The 13339-nt window shown below is 41.4% G+C and overlaps 1 protein-coding gene across 4 annotated transcripts in view; it reads right to left on the minus strand.

Moving 5' to 3' along the window:
* Positions 1 to 353: 353 nt before the first annotated feature.
* Positions 354 to 13339, minus strand: part of DAB2 (DAB adaptor protein 2) — a 272840-nt gene continuing 259854 nt past the window's right edge. For all 4 annotated transcript variants that reach the window (XM_073621614.1, XM_073621624.1, XM_073621634.1 and 1 more), the window contains 2 exons: positions 8507 to 8597; positions 354 to 3761 (listed from right to left, as the gene is read on the minus strand). In XM_073621614.1, coding sequence (XP_073477715.1) covers positions 8529 to 8597 — 69 coding nt within the window. In that variant the 3' untranslated portion in view covers positions 354 to 3761; positions 8507 to 8528. The remainder of the gene's footprint in view (positions 3762 to 8506; positions 8598 to 13339) is intronic.

Below are 13339 nucleotides of genomic sequence, written 5' to 3' on the forward strand. Positions count from 1 at the left end.
TAAGATGAAAGCTTCTAATCCATTAGCAAATACCAGACCCATGAATTAACGTTTTTTATGACCGTCCAAAGCATGTTGGAAGACCTTTCAATAAAGGGTACTATGTCCCTTTTTTATTTATTTATTTTGATTCTGCTTAGTGAACAGAAACCAATACCAAGTCACATGCCAATTTTCTAAACCAGTCAGCCCTGCTTGTGGTTTGTCTATGTGATTGTTGAAATGGTTGGGATAACAGTAACTCCTTTATGACAGCAATATGCATATATGCCTCAGCGAGGCAAGTGAGTCTAAACACACATCCACCACATACATGCATTGCTGTCTTGTTCTTGGGATGCTCCATACCCCCCCCCCCCCCCCCCCCCGCAACTGTAACTGAGTTGTCATGGGCAGCTGATGGTCAACTACAGACAATTGTATGCTGGTAGGATGGGCTCCCAATGGCATCAGTGCTGTGCAGCCGATAATAGTCTCACATGATCAGCAACCCATTCTAGTAGCCGCGGGTATCACGGCTCATTGTAGGTGCAAACTGGAGTCAGCAAGGACTTAAGTTTTGTACTCAGGAATGGTTAGCTTCATTCGGCTAGTTCAGATATAATGACACTAATTCAGGGTTGTTCGATATACCAAAGGGCACTAAAGGGCAAAAAAACCTTCTCACCACCCCACTAAACTCATCTAACCTACCCTCCCTCCCCACAGCACCACAGTTACCTAATTATTCCACTTAATCCAGCCATGTCCTTCTTGGATATTCTTCTGAGTATCTTTGACTTACCAGGCATTTTCTTTTTTGTGCCTGCATGAGTGCAGTAGAACTTCATAGACTGTCAGACGAGCACCATTGAAGTCTGGGGTTCTACCAGAAATGTGCAGACATTTCTGGTAGAAGAGGACAGTCACAGGATGTAAACATTTTGGCAGACCACGGTGGCACAAAGACTAAATACGTCTGGGGCTGTGAATAGTGAGAGAGTTGGGTTAGATGACCTCAACGGGAAGGCAGGAGAAGGGTAAAAAGGTAAGGAAACTTTCAGAAAACCTTGTTCTGTCAAACAAAATTGGTCTTTCATTGACCAGCATATTATAATTTAATCTTTACTTTGGGGATACAGCAGTCTGCAGTAAAATAGCATATACCAGTGAAAGAGATGTAAGACCAGTTCTCACTTGCAGTGCCGCAGTAAAGAAATTTGGAAACACCTAGCCCTGAATAAACTGAGAATTGTGGGGTGACAGTTCTTTTATGTGCAAAATCGGAGCTATAACTGGGAATTTGTGTACAATTTGCTTTCAGGACAATTCAAGTTGCAACTGTTTTCGGCACGTTTCATAGCTGTATCTATAATAGCTGTAATGCCGCGTACACACGAGCGGGCTTTACGGCAGACTTTGCCCGGCGGACTGGATTTCGTCAGACAATTCGATCGTGTGTGGGCTCCAGCGGACTTTGTTTTCTCAAAAGTTGGACTGACTTAGATTTGAAACATGTTTTAAATCAATCCGTCGAAATCGAGTCCGGTCGAAAAGTCCGCTCGTCTGTATGCTAGTTCGATGGACAAAAAGCCACGTTAGGGCAGCTATTGGCTACTGGCTATGAACTTCCTTGTTTTAGTCCGGTCGTACGTCATCTCGTAGGAATTCAACGGACTTTGGTGGATTGTGTGTAGGCAAGTCCGTTCATTCAGAAAGTCCGTCGTAAAGTCCGTCGAAAAGTCCGCCGGGCAAAGTCTGCCGTAAAGTCCGCTCGTGTGTACACGGCATAAGAGTCCAAAGGTCTCCACACACACAGAAAGTGCCTGGAAGCTTTGAGTGGACACTACTATGGTATTCCAATTCTGGAGGAGATAAACATTTGGTTGTCTTAGATTTTCTCATCCAATCACTAATGTTCTCCCAACAAAAGGCTTGCACTGTGAGTGTGCTCAGTTCATAAACATGCATACTGTAAAAGTTATAAGTATGCATGTTTATATGAGGGCTGTACCGAAAGTAATGCAAAAGTGGGCATAACTTTTAAAGGATAAGTTCACCTTTGGAACATGTTACATGTTCTACCCATATTTAGGGTGAAACCTGCAACATGTTCCAGCTCTTGCCCCCATTCTGTCTGATCCCCCCCTCCCTGCGACAGCAGGTGGGGGTTCTTCCCCCCAAAACTGCTGTCACGTTTTAAAAATAGTGCGGCTGTGCGGGGCTCCACCCACACAGCTGGTCCATTAATTCACATATTCTTGTGAATGAATAAACTACAAGAACCGTCTTCCACTGCAGACAGACTTGTAGTTTCAATGGTCTGCAGAGCCGCTGATGAGCACTCTCATAGTTCACTGACTTGTTCTCTGGCTTTCAAACAGAAAGCCTGTACAGAGGTACGGGCTGAAAGCCAGAGGACATATCTGCAGGAGCCCTGCATTGCAATGCTTTCCAGGCTCATCAGAAAAAAATAATGAATGAACATATTTTTTTTCCTGCAAAAATGTATGCATTTAATATTTCTTCGGTAAAGGTGAATTTAGCCCTTAAGGTTGCTCAAATTTCACACATTGGTAGTGTAACACTTCCTTGATAGTAACCCTTCTTATTATTATTAATTTTTGTTGCAGGCAAATAATAGATTCCAGGAATAAGCAATGTGCCCTCTAACATCCAAAGAAGGATACAGAATGTTTATGGAGATGACACCATTGAGAAAAGTCACCAATGACAAGACATTGCACTTGCACAATGGTGTCATCTCTAAAAACATTCTGTAACCTTCTGTGGGTGTTGGACAGCCTGCAGCTCCCCCCCTTTATCAAGAACTCAGCTCAATAGTGCCGCCCCCCCCCCCCCAATCCATGCGTCCGCCCCCCATGCAGGACGCTGGATGCATGAATTCCAATGGGGATTTTTTATTTGAAGCCTGTGATTAGAGCCAGAGGCTCTAATAGGCTTCAAAAAAGGGTGTGCTCGGATCGCAGAGCACTGCGAACCGAGCCCACCCAGTTGTGTGACAATAGCGAATGAATATTTGCTATTTTCACACTGATTCTCCTCACGGCCAATCAGGAAGCGGGTCTGAGATCCGTTTCCCGATTGGACGAAAGGAGAAGCGTTCCGATTGGCCGCCGAGGAGGAGGGAGGAGACAGAAGCCGCTGTGATGCCCGCAGAGGAGAGCAGGGGAAACCAAAGCCATCCGTGATGCCTGCCGCCTGTCACCTGGGTGAAGCTCTGCCGGCCTTAGATGGGGTAAGTGCTCCAGACCCTACCGACCAACTGGACCGGGGGAGGGGTGGTTGTGGGTGCACTGTTTGCTGCCCCCCCAGAAAAAAAATTATCACCAGCCGCCACTGGCAGTTACTTTTTCAACATGTGAAATTTGAAAGACCTATGTAAGCAAATACAAAAATGATGCCCACATTTGCATTACTTTTGGTACAATGTACATGTTTTGTTGGCTGCCATATAGTGTCTACAGATAGGGTAAAGGCAAACTCTACTCTAACCAATGTCAGTGTGTTGTATCTGCCCTCCCCTAGTAACTCTTTTGAGGCAAATGCATATCTGACAGTCTGTCTGCCAAATGCCCAACTCTAACTTGTGTAATCTGTTGTGGCTTATTATATATAGGGAGAATGATGGAAAAGATCTACTAAAATGAAATATATTCTGGATTCAGTGCAAACATATTAGTAAATGTTGTAAAGACAAGATGATGAAATGGCGCCCCCTGGAGTTTTCAGAGTTCAGTTGTTTCCTGCTATGTGCATAGCTGTAACGAGAAAAGATACAAATATTCAATCTAATAGAATATGCATTTTTTATTTAAGCCTATATATTTGCAACCACATCATCATAATTAGATGGCATAATTTTGCAGAGGCTTACTAGTCTTTCTATTCCAAGACATAATTTATTTAGTATTAGACTTAAATGGGAACTAAATTCTGCTGGATGGAAGTGGCCTCTCGCCAAAATGTGCAGCCTGTACCTCATGCAGTGCCCCCCTCCAGTGGTAACATTTCCAGGCTATAGTAGCCATTCTATCTGATACTGATGCCATCTCCCACACCACCTCCCCTGGGTCCTGGTGAGTTGCATCATCCCCAGGAACTGGCTCTCTTTGGCTACAAGTACACTGCATGGTGCATGTACAAAAAAATGTAGGGATCATAGTACAAAAGGTTGTTTGGCAAAAGAGACTTTGTGGGTTTCTTTTACCAAAAATCACTAGCTTCTTGCAGTTTCTCACAGTTGGACTTTAGTTCTGCTCTCTGGACCTTGGGTGCAGGAGATACACTCAAAAATTCAATAAAGTTGTGAGGGCGTATCCCTATGCCCAGTTTCTGGTATCCTGACACCCACTTCTCTGTCGCTATTACTGGAAAATCTCATCTGTAAAATTGACATTTGTTTTGTAGTTCAGGAAGGGCTCCTGTGTAAAACGACGCTTGCAGATAAAGTCTGCAAGTGTCATTGAGAAATACAATAACAGTAACTAGTATTGCATCGAAATGAAATTTCTGCACTGAAACTGAAAATTCAGGATGCACTTGGCCGAAAACCGAAATAGATATTTTTTAAAAGAAAAAAAAAATTAAAATGTAATTAATGTGACTGTCATTTTTCCATTGAAGTCAATGGGACACAATTTTGCATTAAATTCAATAGGGGGGCAGTTTTGCATTGAAGTCAATAGGAAGCAGCATGCCATTATTGGCACCTTATTTTTTTTTCTATGGGCAAAATGCTGATACCCCTACATTTGGCCTATAATTTTTGGCAGCTGATATATCGGTGCATCCCTGAATGTACCATCAATATTTTTAGTTTTGGTTATATATACAGTGGGAGCGGAAAGTATTCAGACCCCCTAAAATGTTTCACTCTTTGTTATATTGCAGCCATTTGCTAAAATCATTTAAGTTCATTTTTTTTGATTTACTAAAAAAGAAAAACTGATATATCACATGATCCTAAGTATTCAGACCCTTTGCTCAGTATTTAGTAGAAGCACCCTTTTGATCTTATACAGCCATGAGTCTTTTTGGAAAGATGCAACAAGTTTTTTCACACCTGGATTTGGGGATCCTCTGCCATTCCTCCTTGCAGATCCTCTCCAGTTCTGTCAGGTTGGATGGTAAACGTTGGTGGACAGCCATTTTTAGGTCTCTCCACAGATGCTCAATTGGGTTTAAGTCAGGGCTCTGGCTGGGCCATTCAAGAACAGTCATGGAGTTGTTGTGAAGCCACTCCTTCGTTATTTTAGCTGTGTGCTTGGGGTCATTGTCTTGTTGGAAGGTAAACCTTCGGCCCGGTCTGAGGTCCTGCGCACTCTGGAGAAGGTTTTTGTCCAGGATATCCCTGTACTTGGCCGCATTCATCTTTCCCTCGATTGCAACCAGTCGTCCTGTCCCTGCAGCTGAAAAACACCCCCACAGCATGATGCTGCCACCACCATGCTTCACTGTTGGGACTGTATTGGACAGGTGATGAGCAGTGCCTGGTTTTCTCCACACATACCGCTTAGAATTAAGGCCAAAAAGTTCTCATTAGACCAAAGAATCTTATTTCTCACCATCTTGGAGTCCTTCAGGTGTTTTTTTAGCAAACTCCATGCAGGCTTTCATGTGTCTTGCACTGAGGAGAGGCTTCCATCGGGCCACTCTGCCATAAAGCCCCGACTGGTGGAGGGCTGCAGTGATGATTGACTTTCTACAACTTTCTCCCATCTCCCGACTGCATCTCTGGAGCTCAGCCATAGTGAACATTGGGTTCTTCTTTACCTCTCTCACCAAGGCTCTTCTCCCCCGATAGCTCAGTTTGGCCGGACGGCCAGCTCTAGGAAGGGTTCTGGTCGTCCCAAACATCTTCCATTTAGGGATTATGGAGGCCACTGTGCTCTTAGGAACCTAAGTGCAGCAGAATTTTTTTGTAACCTTGGCCAGATCTGTGCCTTGCCACAATTCTGTCTCTGAGCTCTTCAGGCAGTTCCTTTGACCTCATGATTCTCATTTGCTCTGACATGCACTGTGAGCTGTAAGGTCTTATATAGACAGGTGTGTGGCTTTCCTAATCAAGTCCAATCAGTATAATCAAACACAGCTGGACTCAAATGAAGGTGTAGAACCATCTCAAGGATGATCAGAAGAAATGGACAGCACCTGAGTTAAATATATGAGTGTCACAGCAAAGGGTCTGAATACTTAGGACCATGTGATATTTCAGTTTTTCTTTTTTAATAAATCTGCAAAAATGTCAACAATTCTGTGTTTTTCTGTCAATATGGGGTGCTGTACATTAACGAGGACAAAAATGAACTTAAATGATTTTAGCAAATGGCTGCAATATAACAAAGAGTGAAAAATTGAAGGGGGTCTGAATACTTTCCGTCCCCACTGTAGATCAAAGGGACAGCCTTTTATGTGCCTATGACATCAGTAAAAGCAACCTTACAAGTAAAAAAAATGACTTTTGTCAAATAAAATCTGTTACTATTAACCATATTCAAAGGAAGTCAGGAAGGGTAGGAACTTGTTATTATTTTGCTGTCCATGCAAAGTGACACAGCACCCCCCCCCCCCCCCCTTTTCCTTATTTCTTGAGAGTCACAGAGACAGGAAATTTAGATAAATTAAAATGTGTCTTTAAATTCCCATTAATTTTGTATTTCATTTTTAAATAACTTTCCCATACCTTGTACTATAAATGTTTTTGTTTCCCTGATTTAGGTATTTCTGAGAAAAAATGCATTATGGCCATTAGGTGGTGCAGACGATATACTGTAGGACAGGGATATGCAATTTGCGGACCTCCAGCTGTTGCAAAGCTACAAGTCCCATGAGGCATAGCAAGACTCTGAGAGCCACAAGCATGACACCCAAAGACAGAGGCATGATGGGACTTGTAGTTTTGCAACAGCTGGAGGTCCGCTAATTGCATATCCCTGCTGTAGTAACTACATAGATTAGAGAAAGCACAGCAATTTTTGTTCTGCCTGTGCAGACATCTGTTAATTATTTTTTGTTTTGTTACAGCTTTTATTGTTTGCATCAGTTGCGGCCGATCATATAGGGGTGCAGGGGTGCCGCCCCCCTAATCCATGCGCCCAGCCCCTAATCTCCACGCAGAGCTCTGAGCGCATGGATTTTTTTTTTGAAGCACATGATTAGAGTCTGAGACTGTAATTGGCTTAAAAAAAGGGTGGGTTCTGGGCGTAGAGCACTGCGCCCTGAGCCCAACCAGTTGTGCAAATTAATATTCGCTAATGTCTTCCTGCTTCTCCTCTTGGCCAATCAGGAAGCGGGTCCTGAGACCCAATTGGCCAGGAGGAGAAGCAACAGCCCTGGCTTTTCCCTCACAAGCTGGAGCTGGAGGGGGGCAGCAACAGCCTCTTTAAGCTTCCAGGTGCCCTACTCCAGATCCAGCACCTGTTTGTCATCGGCCTCATAAGGTAAGACCACTGATTGCCGCCTTTCTGTCCATCTACCGGGGGGGGGGGGGGGGTGAGGGGGGCCAGGTTTGTTTGACCGCCCCCCCCCCCCCCCCCCCCCACAAAATATTGAGCACCAGCTGCCACTGGTTTGCATAGAAACAAGACATATGTATCACTTTTTTATCTTAAAGGACCCCTCAATTCAGACTATGGGCCTATGGACTATGTCCATATTCTTAACAAGTCAAACTAGTTATTTACATTTTTATCTATGAATGTTATTTCAAGAAATAACAGTAATTTTGAACATAGTTCTGGGGAAGGATATTTTCAGACACACAATTATCCTTTTGGGGCCATCGCAAACAACCAAAATTGACCCAGTCTACCAATTCACATTAAAAACAGAGGGTTTCATTGCACAAATTTGCAAATATTTGTGGAAGCCGCAGTGCCCATGTCAAGGCTCCTCTGTATACTGTGGTCCTAATTCTATATTTTTTAGATTTTACAAATTGGAGCAGTGGATAAATGAAGGGCAGGTTTGCCTGGAGGGAGCCCACTATCCATTGCTATATATGCTCCAACTTGGAGATTCTGAAAAATATAGTTGGGACGACAGTATACAGAAGAGCCTTGATGTGGGCCCAACTTACTGCAAAGGCTAGTTATGATTTGGGGTGGTTGCCATCTTTTTATAAAGCTCTTTTTGGGGCCACCATTTGTACTTTTATGTACATAGTGGAGAATATTGTTAGGAGGTTTTACATGCTTAAGGTGATTGTACCCATATCAATGCACTTACAGCATCACAATTTAGAAATGTACATGATCATTTTTTTATTTGCATTAGCAGTTCAATTTTCAGGACAAGGTCTTGGGGATCTACCCTCCTCCTTCCTGGTCCAGGAACGCTGAAAGCTTGTCCCCGAAAAATGTAACTGTTAGTGCAAATAAAAAAGTATCACAGATAGTTCTCAACAGGTCTTCTTTTTTGTTTTTGGTTTATTTCTTTAGAGAAATCAAAAGAATCAAAGTGGACAAAGGCTATACTGAGATTCAAGAAATACAAAATGACTTACAACAAACAGTACAGACACATTCTTAAGCAAACGGATTTCCAAATGGATCCCCAAATGGATCAGAAGATGTTATTTGATGAGCCAACAGTTTCTGAAAAAAAGAAGATTTTGAAGGGACATCATCACTTATAATTCAATCAAATACTAACCAAGTTCCACGGCAGATTTAGAAAAATGTATTAAAAAAATGTGCTGTTGCTGTAAGTACTTAAAAAGTGTCCGTTGAAGTTTGGCTTCAAGAAAAAAGAAAATGAATGCAGCCACCACATCTGATTGGTAAGCTGCAATATATACAATTTTTGGTTTTGGGTTTAATACCGCTTTAAAGCAGAACTCACGGGAAAAACAACAATTATGGACCAGTTGCTGTGTAAAAATAAATGACCCCTATTGATGCCTATCCCACATTTTTCAGCTTCTCTATTCAGTAAAACTTGCTTTCATTCAGCCCCCACATTATTGAAAACCATGAGCATACAGCACTGGATGTAGTTCCAGCTGTAGTACAGACTTCAGAAGGGGCCCCATGCTTGGCAGCTCTTCCGTTCAGAAAAAGCCAGGTAATCTTTTCATTTAATGTAAGGTTTTTTGTTATTGGAGGAGGGGAATTAGTAACGTTCATCAACCCCTCCTCCGACCACAGAAAGCCTTGCATTCAGTGAAAAGAATCAAGGCCTTTTCTGAATAAAGGAGGTACTGAGTGAGCGACCTGCTGCGATAATTTGTACTGCACTTGAGACTACAAGTCTCAGCCAGACATGCTGAATAAAAGTACAGAGCAGCAGTCATAAAAACGGGACAGGCATCAATAGAGGTCATTTATTTTTATAGAGCAAATGGCCCCATATTGTTTTTTTTCCTGGAATTGGAGAAGCGGGACCAGCTGCATTTGGCGTAATAAGTCATTTGATAATGTGGTTTAGCGCATTTACCCTTTGATCACTGCCAGTGACAAAAAATGTTTGCGTAAGATATTTAACACATTGGTATAGAATTTTAAAGGGTAACGTCAGTGTAAGCTAGATGCCATCAGTGAGAAAGAAAAGTAATAAGGAGCTTGGTGCGCAACCCATTACTTTAACACCGAGATAAAATGTAATAAGGGTTTTATAGCTAATATGAATGAGGATTGGAGAAAAAGAAACCTCATGCCTTGAGTCGCTTACAATTTTGAAGGCTTCAGACTTTTTTTACTCTAGCCGCTCGGCAGTTATAAGAGGTTTCCAGGTATGGAAGGAAATAGTTTTTAAAGCTTCATCTACATAAAATGTATTTTAGATAATACTAAACAATAGAAGCAAACACCTTATGAATACGTAGCCCAGGGAGCAGACGCTGGATGTTGTTTGGGTGCATGAACATTATCACTTTATGATCCTTATCATTTATTTTCTGTTGTGAGACAAAGCCTACCTGGTCTTCACTTTATGATCCTTATCATTTATTTCCTGTTGTGAGACAAAGCCTACCTGGTCTTATTAGATTAGAGAATTCAGGGACATGCTATTCTAATATCACGAATTGTGTCTAGTAGCTTGAGGTCATATTTATAAGCAGTAATAGCTTGTATTTCTGTGGTTCCTCCAGGGGGCCCTTTCCTTTTCTGGTGGTCACAGAAATATATGGCAGTTGTGAGGAAAGATGTAGCCTTGGGTCAGTTTTGAGTTGATTAAACAAATTAATTAGATGTCAAAATGGGGGAAATTATCTCACCCATGATTCTGTTATCAAGAATTGTGTCTAGTAGCTTGATACTATTTAGCAGCAGCAATGGCTTGTAGCTCTCTGGTCCCTCCAGGGGGTTCTTTCTTGTCTGGGGATCAGAGCAAATAATGGAAGAAGGATGTAGACTTGGGTGAGTTTTGAGTTGATTAAAAAAATTTAATCAGATGGCAAAAATGGGGGCAATTATTTCAGAACATTTTTTAAACTATAGTACTGGTAAACTGTGGATGTCCAGCACTTGGATAGCCCTCTAAACTTCTTTTAGAGTGATGCTAAGTATCAGAAATTTTCAATGTGAAAACGAGGAGCTGGGTAGTTGGAGAATTTCTGCTTTTCAGCTTTGGAATGACCATTTTTTATATTGACCCTTCACAATTTGGAATGAGAGTGCATTCTAGGAGAACATAAAGCGGGGTTCCACCCAAATTTTGAACAATATCTGTATGTATTCTCTTCCTTGTCTAGATGCTGACATGCCGTTTAAAAAAATTTAAATCGCCGTAATTACCTTTTTATTTTTCTATTCTTCTTTGCACTTCCTGGTTCTCCTCCCGTGGGAGTAGGCGTGTTTCTAGCCTCTCCCAGACTCCTGGGAGCTAGTCTCAGGCTTTCCAGGATGCCACTGAGCATGTGCGGGAACGAGCGGTGAATGCTGGGAGCACAGCATTCACCACATCCAGGAAATAAATGCTTGTGGGCTTCAAATGCCCACAATGAAGATGGAAACCGCCTGCAGTGAATAATATAAGTTATTCTTTCCGACGAAATCTGACACAGGCGGACATATTACACACAATATGTGAGTATGTAATGCTGAGAAGAAAAGTTTGTGAATTAACTCAAAAAAAAAAAAACGATAGATAGGTGGACCCCCACTTTAAGGTGGGAACTAAGCAGGCATTAATAAGCATTAATAAATATATATAAATGTTCCAATAAATATGTTTTTATTTTAAGTTGGTTGCGGATATCGTAGAGTCAATATTGAAGATAATATGGTCCCTTTAAAAGAGATTATATGCAAGGTCCAGGCTGTGTGCATGAGTTAACATACAGATTGATTACAAAAGCCAAACCATTGACACAGACTGGAAACATTTTGCTAATTGTGTTTCAACTGCTTTCACTGATCTACTTATAAAAATCATGGAAAGATTAAAAGGGGATAAAAGAAATCTGCAATACAATATGGTCTGAATAATATAATTTAAACTTTCTGGGGGCTTGAAGTTTTGCATGGCCAAGGTTTTTAATGCACATGGGGTAAACGGCGTAGGTTAAGGCTGTAGAGAAATTATAATATTTTGCTAATGTAGGAATATTCTTATTGTTCAAAGTACTGTCAAGAAAAGTGGGTCAATTATGAACCTGATTTTGACTTTAGCCGTACAATGTGGTATATATTTTTATACTTTGTGATGTATATGTTTTTTTTTAACCCATATTTTTAATATTTACATATTTAACAAAAAGTAACCTTTGGCATGTATTTTACAAAGATTTTGCACATAAATGCTTTAAAAAAACGGAGCAAAGAAAAGTGTATTTATTGCCCAGAGCATTAAACACTCCTTTACTGAATATATATTGCCCTTATGCCAAATATGCAACCCAAGAGTCACATTTGACCCTTTATTTCTTTATTTGTGGTCCCAAAAGTTAGGATAGAAGCACTAATTTGCAAATGGGCAGCAAAGATGGGAGTTATCTCTCACAGTTTCTGGTAACATGTCTGCAGACTCTGATAGTCTCCTCCAAACAGGTTTCCAGTTTCCAACAATAGCTGTAGCATGTCTGCAGTCTCCGAACATTATTACCTAGAGGTGTCTGCAGGCTCTGACAGTCCTCTCTAGCATTACATATACTACTTTCAGGGGCATTATCTGGTAATTTGCACTTTCGGGGCCCCCTATACCTGTCATACCTCTCCCTCATTTCCATAAATACAGGAGAAACCATAAATCATAGAGGTTAAAGGACTCCACAGGAATTAGGGAAATATGTATAGCTGAACAAAGAATGTACAATAAATATGGCACAAGTGGAAATTGTGAAAGTCAACCTTAAAGCATTGGCTTTTTAATAATAAAAAAGTTCTTCCTGCATTACTCATCCTATCTCTGTCACTGTCCCCACTGCTCTAGCACTGGTTCTCTTCACTGAGGATAGTTTGCCAGGCTGCCCTGGGCTCACGGCAGAATTCTGCAGAGAGTGGTGCCATGCAATTAGATGCTGCCGGTTTCTGCAGTATCAGTCACCTGCTCTGCACTGAAGGAAGTAGAGGACCCATTACACCATGTGACTGTACCAAGGACCCATGGAAAGAAATATGTATGAAAATAAATAAAAAGTTCTGCAAATGGAAGGGATGGGCAACCTAGGAATGGGCTTTAATGTGGCACAACTAGGGCTCCACTCCTTAGCTGGAGGCTGCCACTACTCAGTTTCCAAAATCAGCATATTTCAGGGATGGAATATGTGGTGCTGGAACTAGTGGTCCCTCTGGATGCCAGTCTAATGCTGTGCTGAGGCATTAGCTGTACCAAATAGGAGCTTTCCTTGTTTAATTTTATAAGCTCTTTGTTACTTTTTTTAACTGGAAAGAGTCAGACTGACTGCAAAATATGGACTTTCACCTTTGGTCAGCAAACAGGCTATTTATTTTGCAATTTCGAAAGACGTCCTTAGTTTAACTAGTGTCCATTAACTAATAAATTCTATATGAAAAGAAAATCCCACAGAAAGACAATAAAAATCTCATAAAGGCATATATACTAAGAATTTGCCACATATTTATCCCTCTGTGCCTGAAATGTGTTGGTGGTGTGGCCCTGAGAAAGGGTACATATTACATCTATTTTAAAGCGCTGCGCAAACTGTTGGTGCTATATAAATCCTGTATAATAATAATAATAATAATAATAATAATATTTTAATCCTGCCCAGTTCTCAGTACTTTTTGGAACGGAGTACATGTTATCCCGCAAACATTTACTGACAGGATATTACCTTTCATGCCTTCCTTTTACCTACTGCACCACAATGAGGTACCACTGTCCATGTATAAAAAATGGTGAGGCAGCTAGTTAACTCTGCCTGGGCATGTAT

The sequence above is a fragment of the Aquarana catesbeiana genome, linkage group LG01, assembly GCF_042186555.1.
Source record: "Aquarana catesbeiana isolate 2022-GZ linkage group LG01, ASM4218655v1, whole genome shotgun sequence".
NCBI classification, from domain to species: Eukaryota; Metazoa; Chordata; class Amphibia; order Anura; family Ranidae; genus Aquarana; species Aquarana catesbeiana.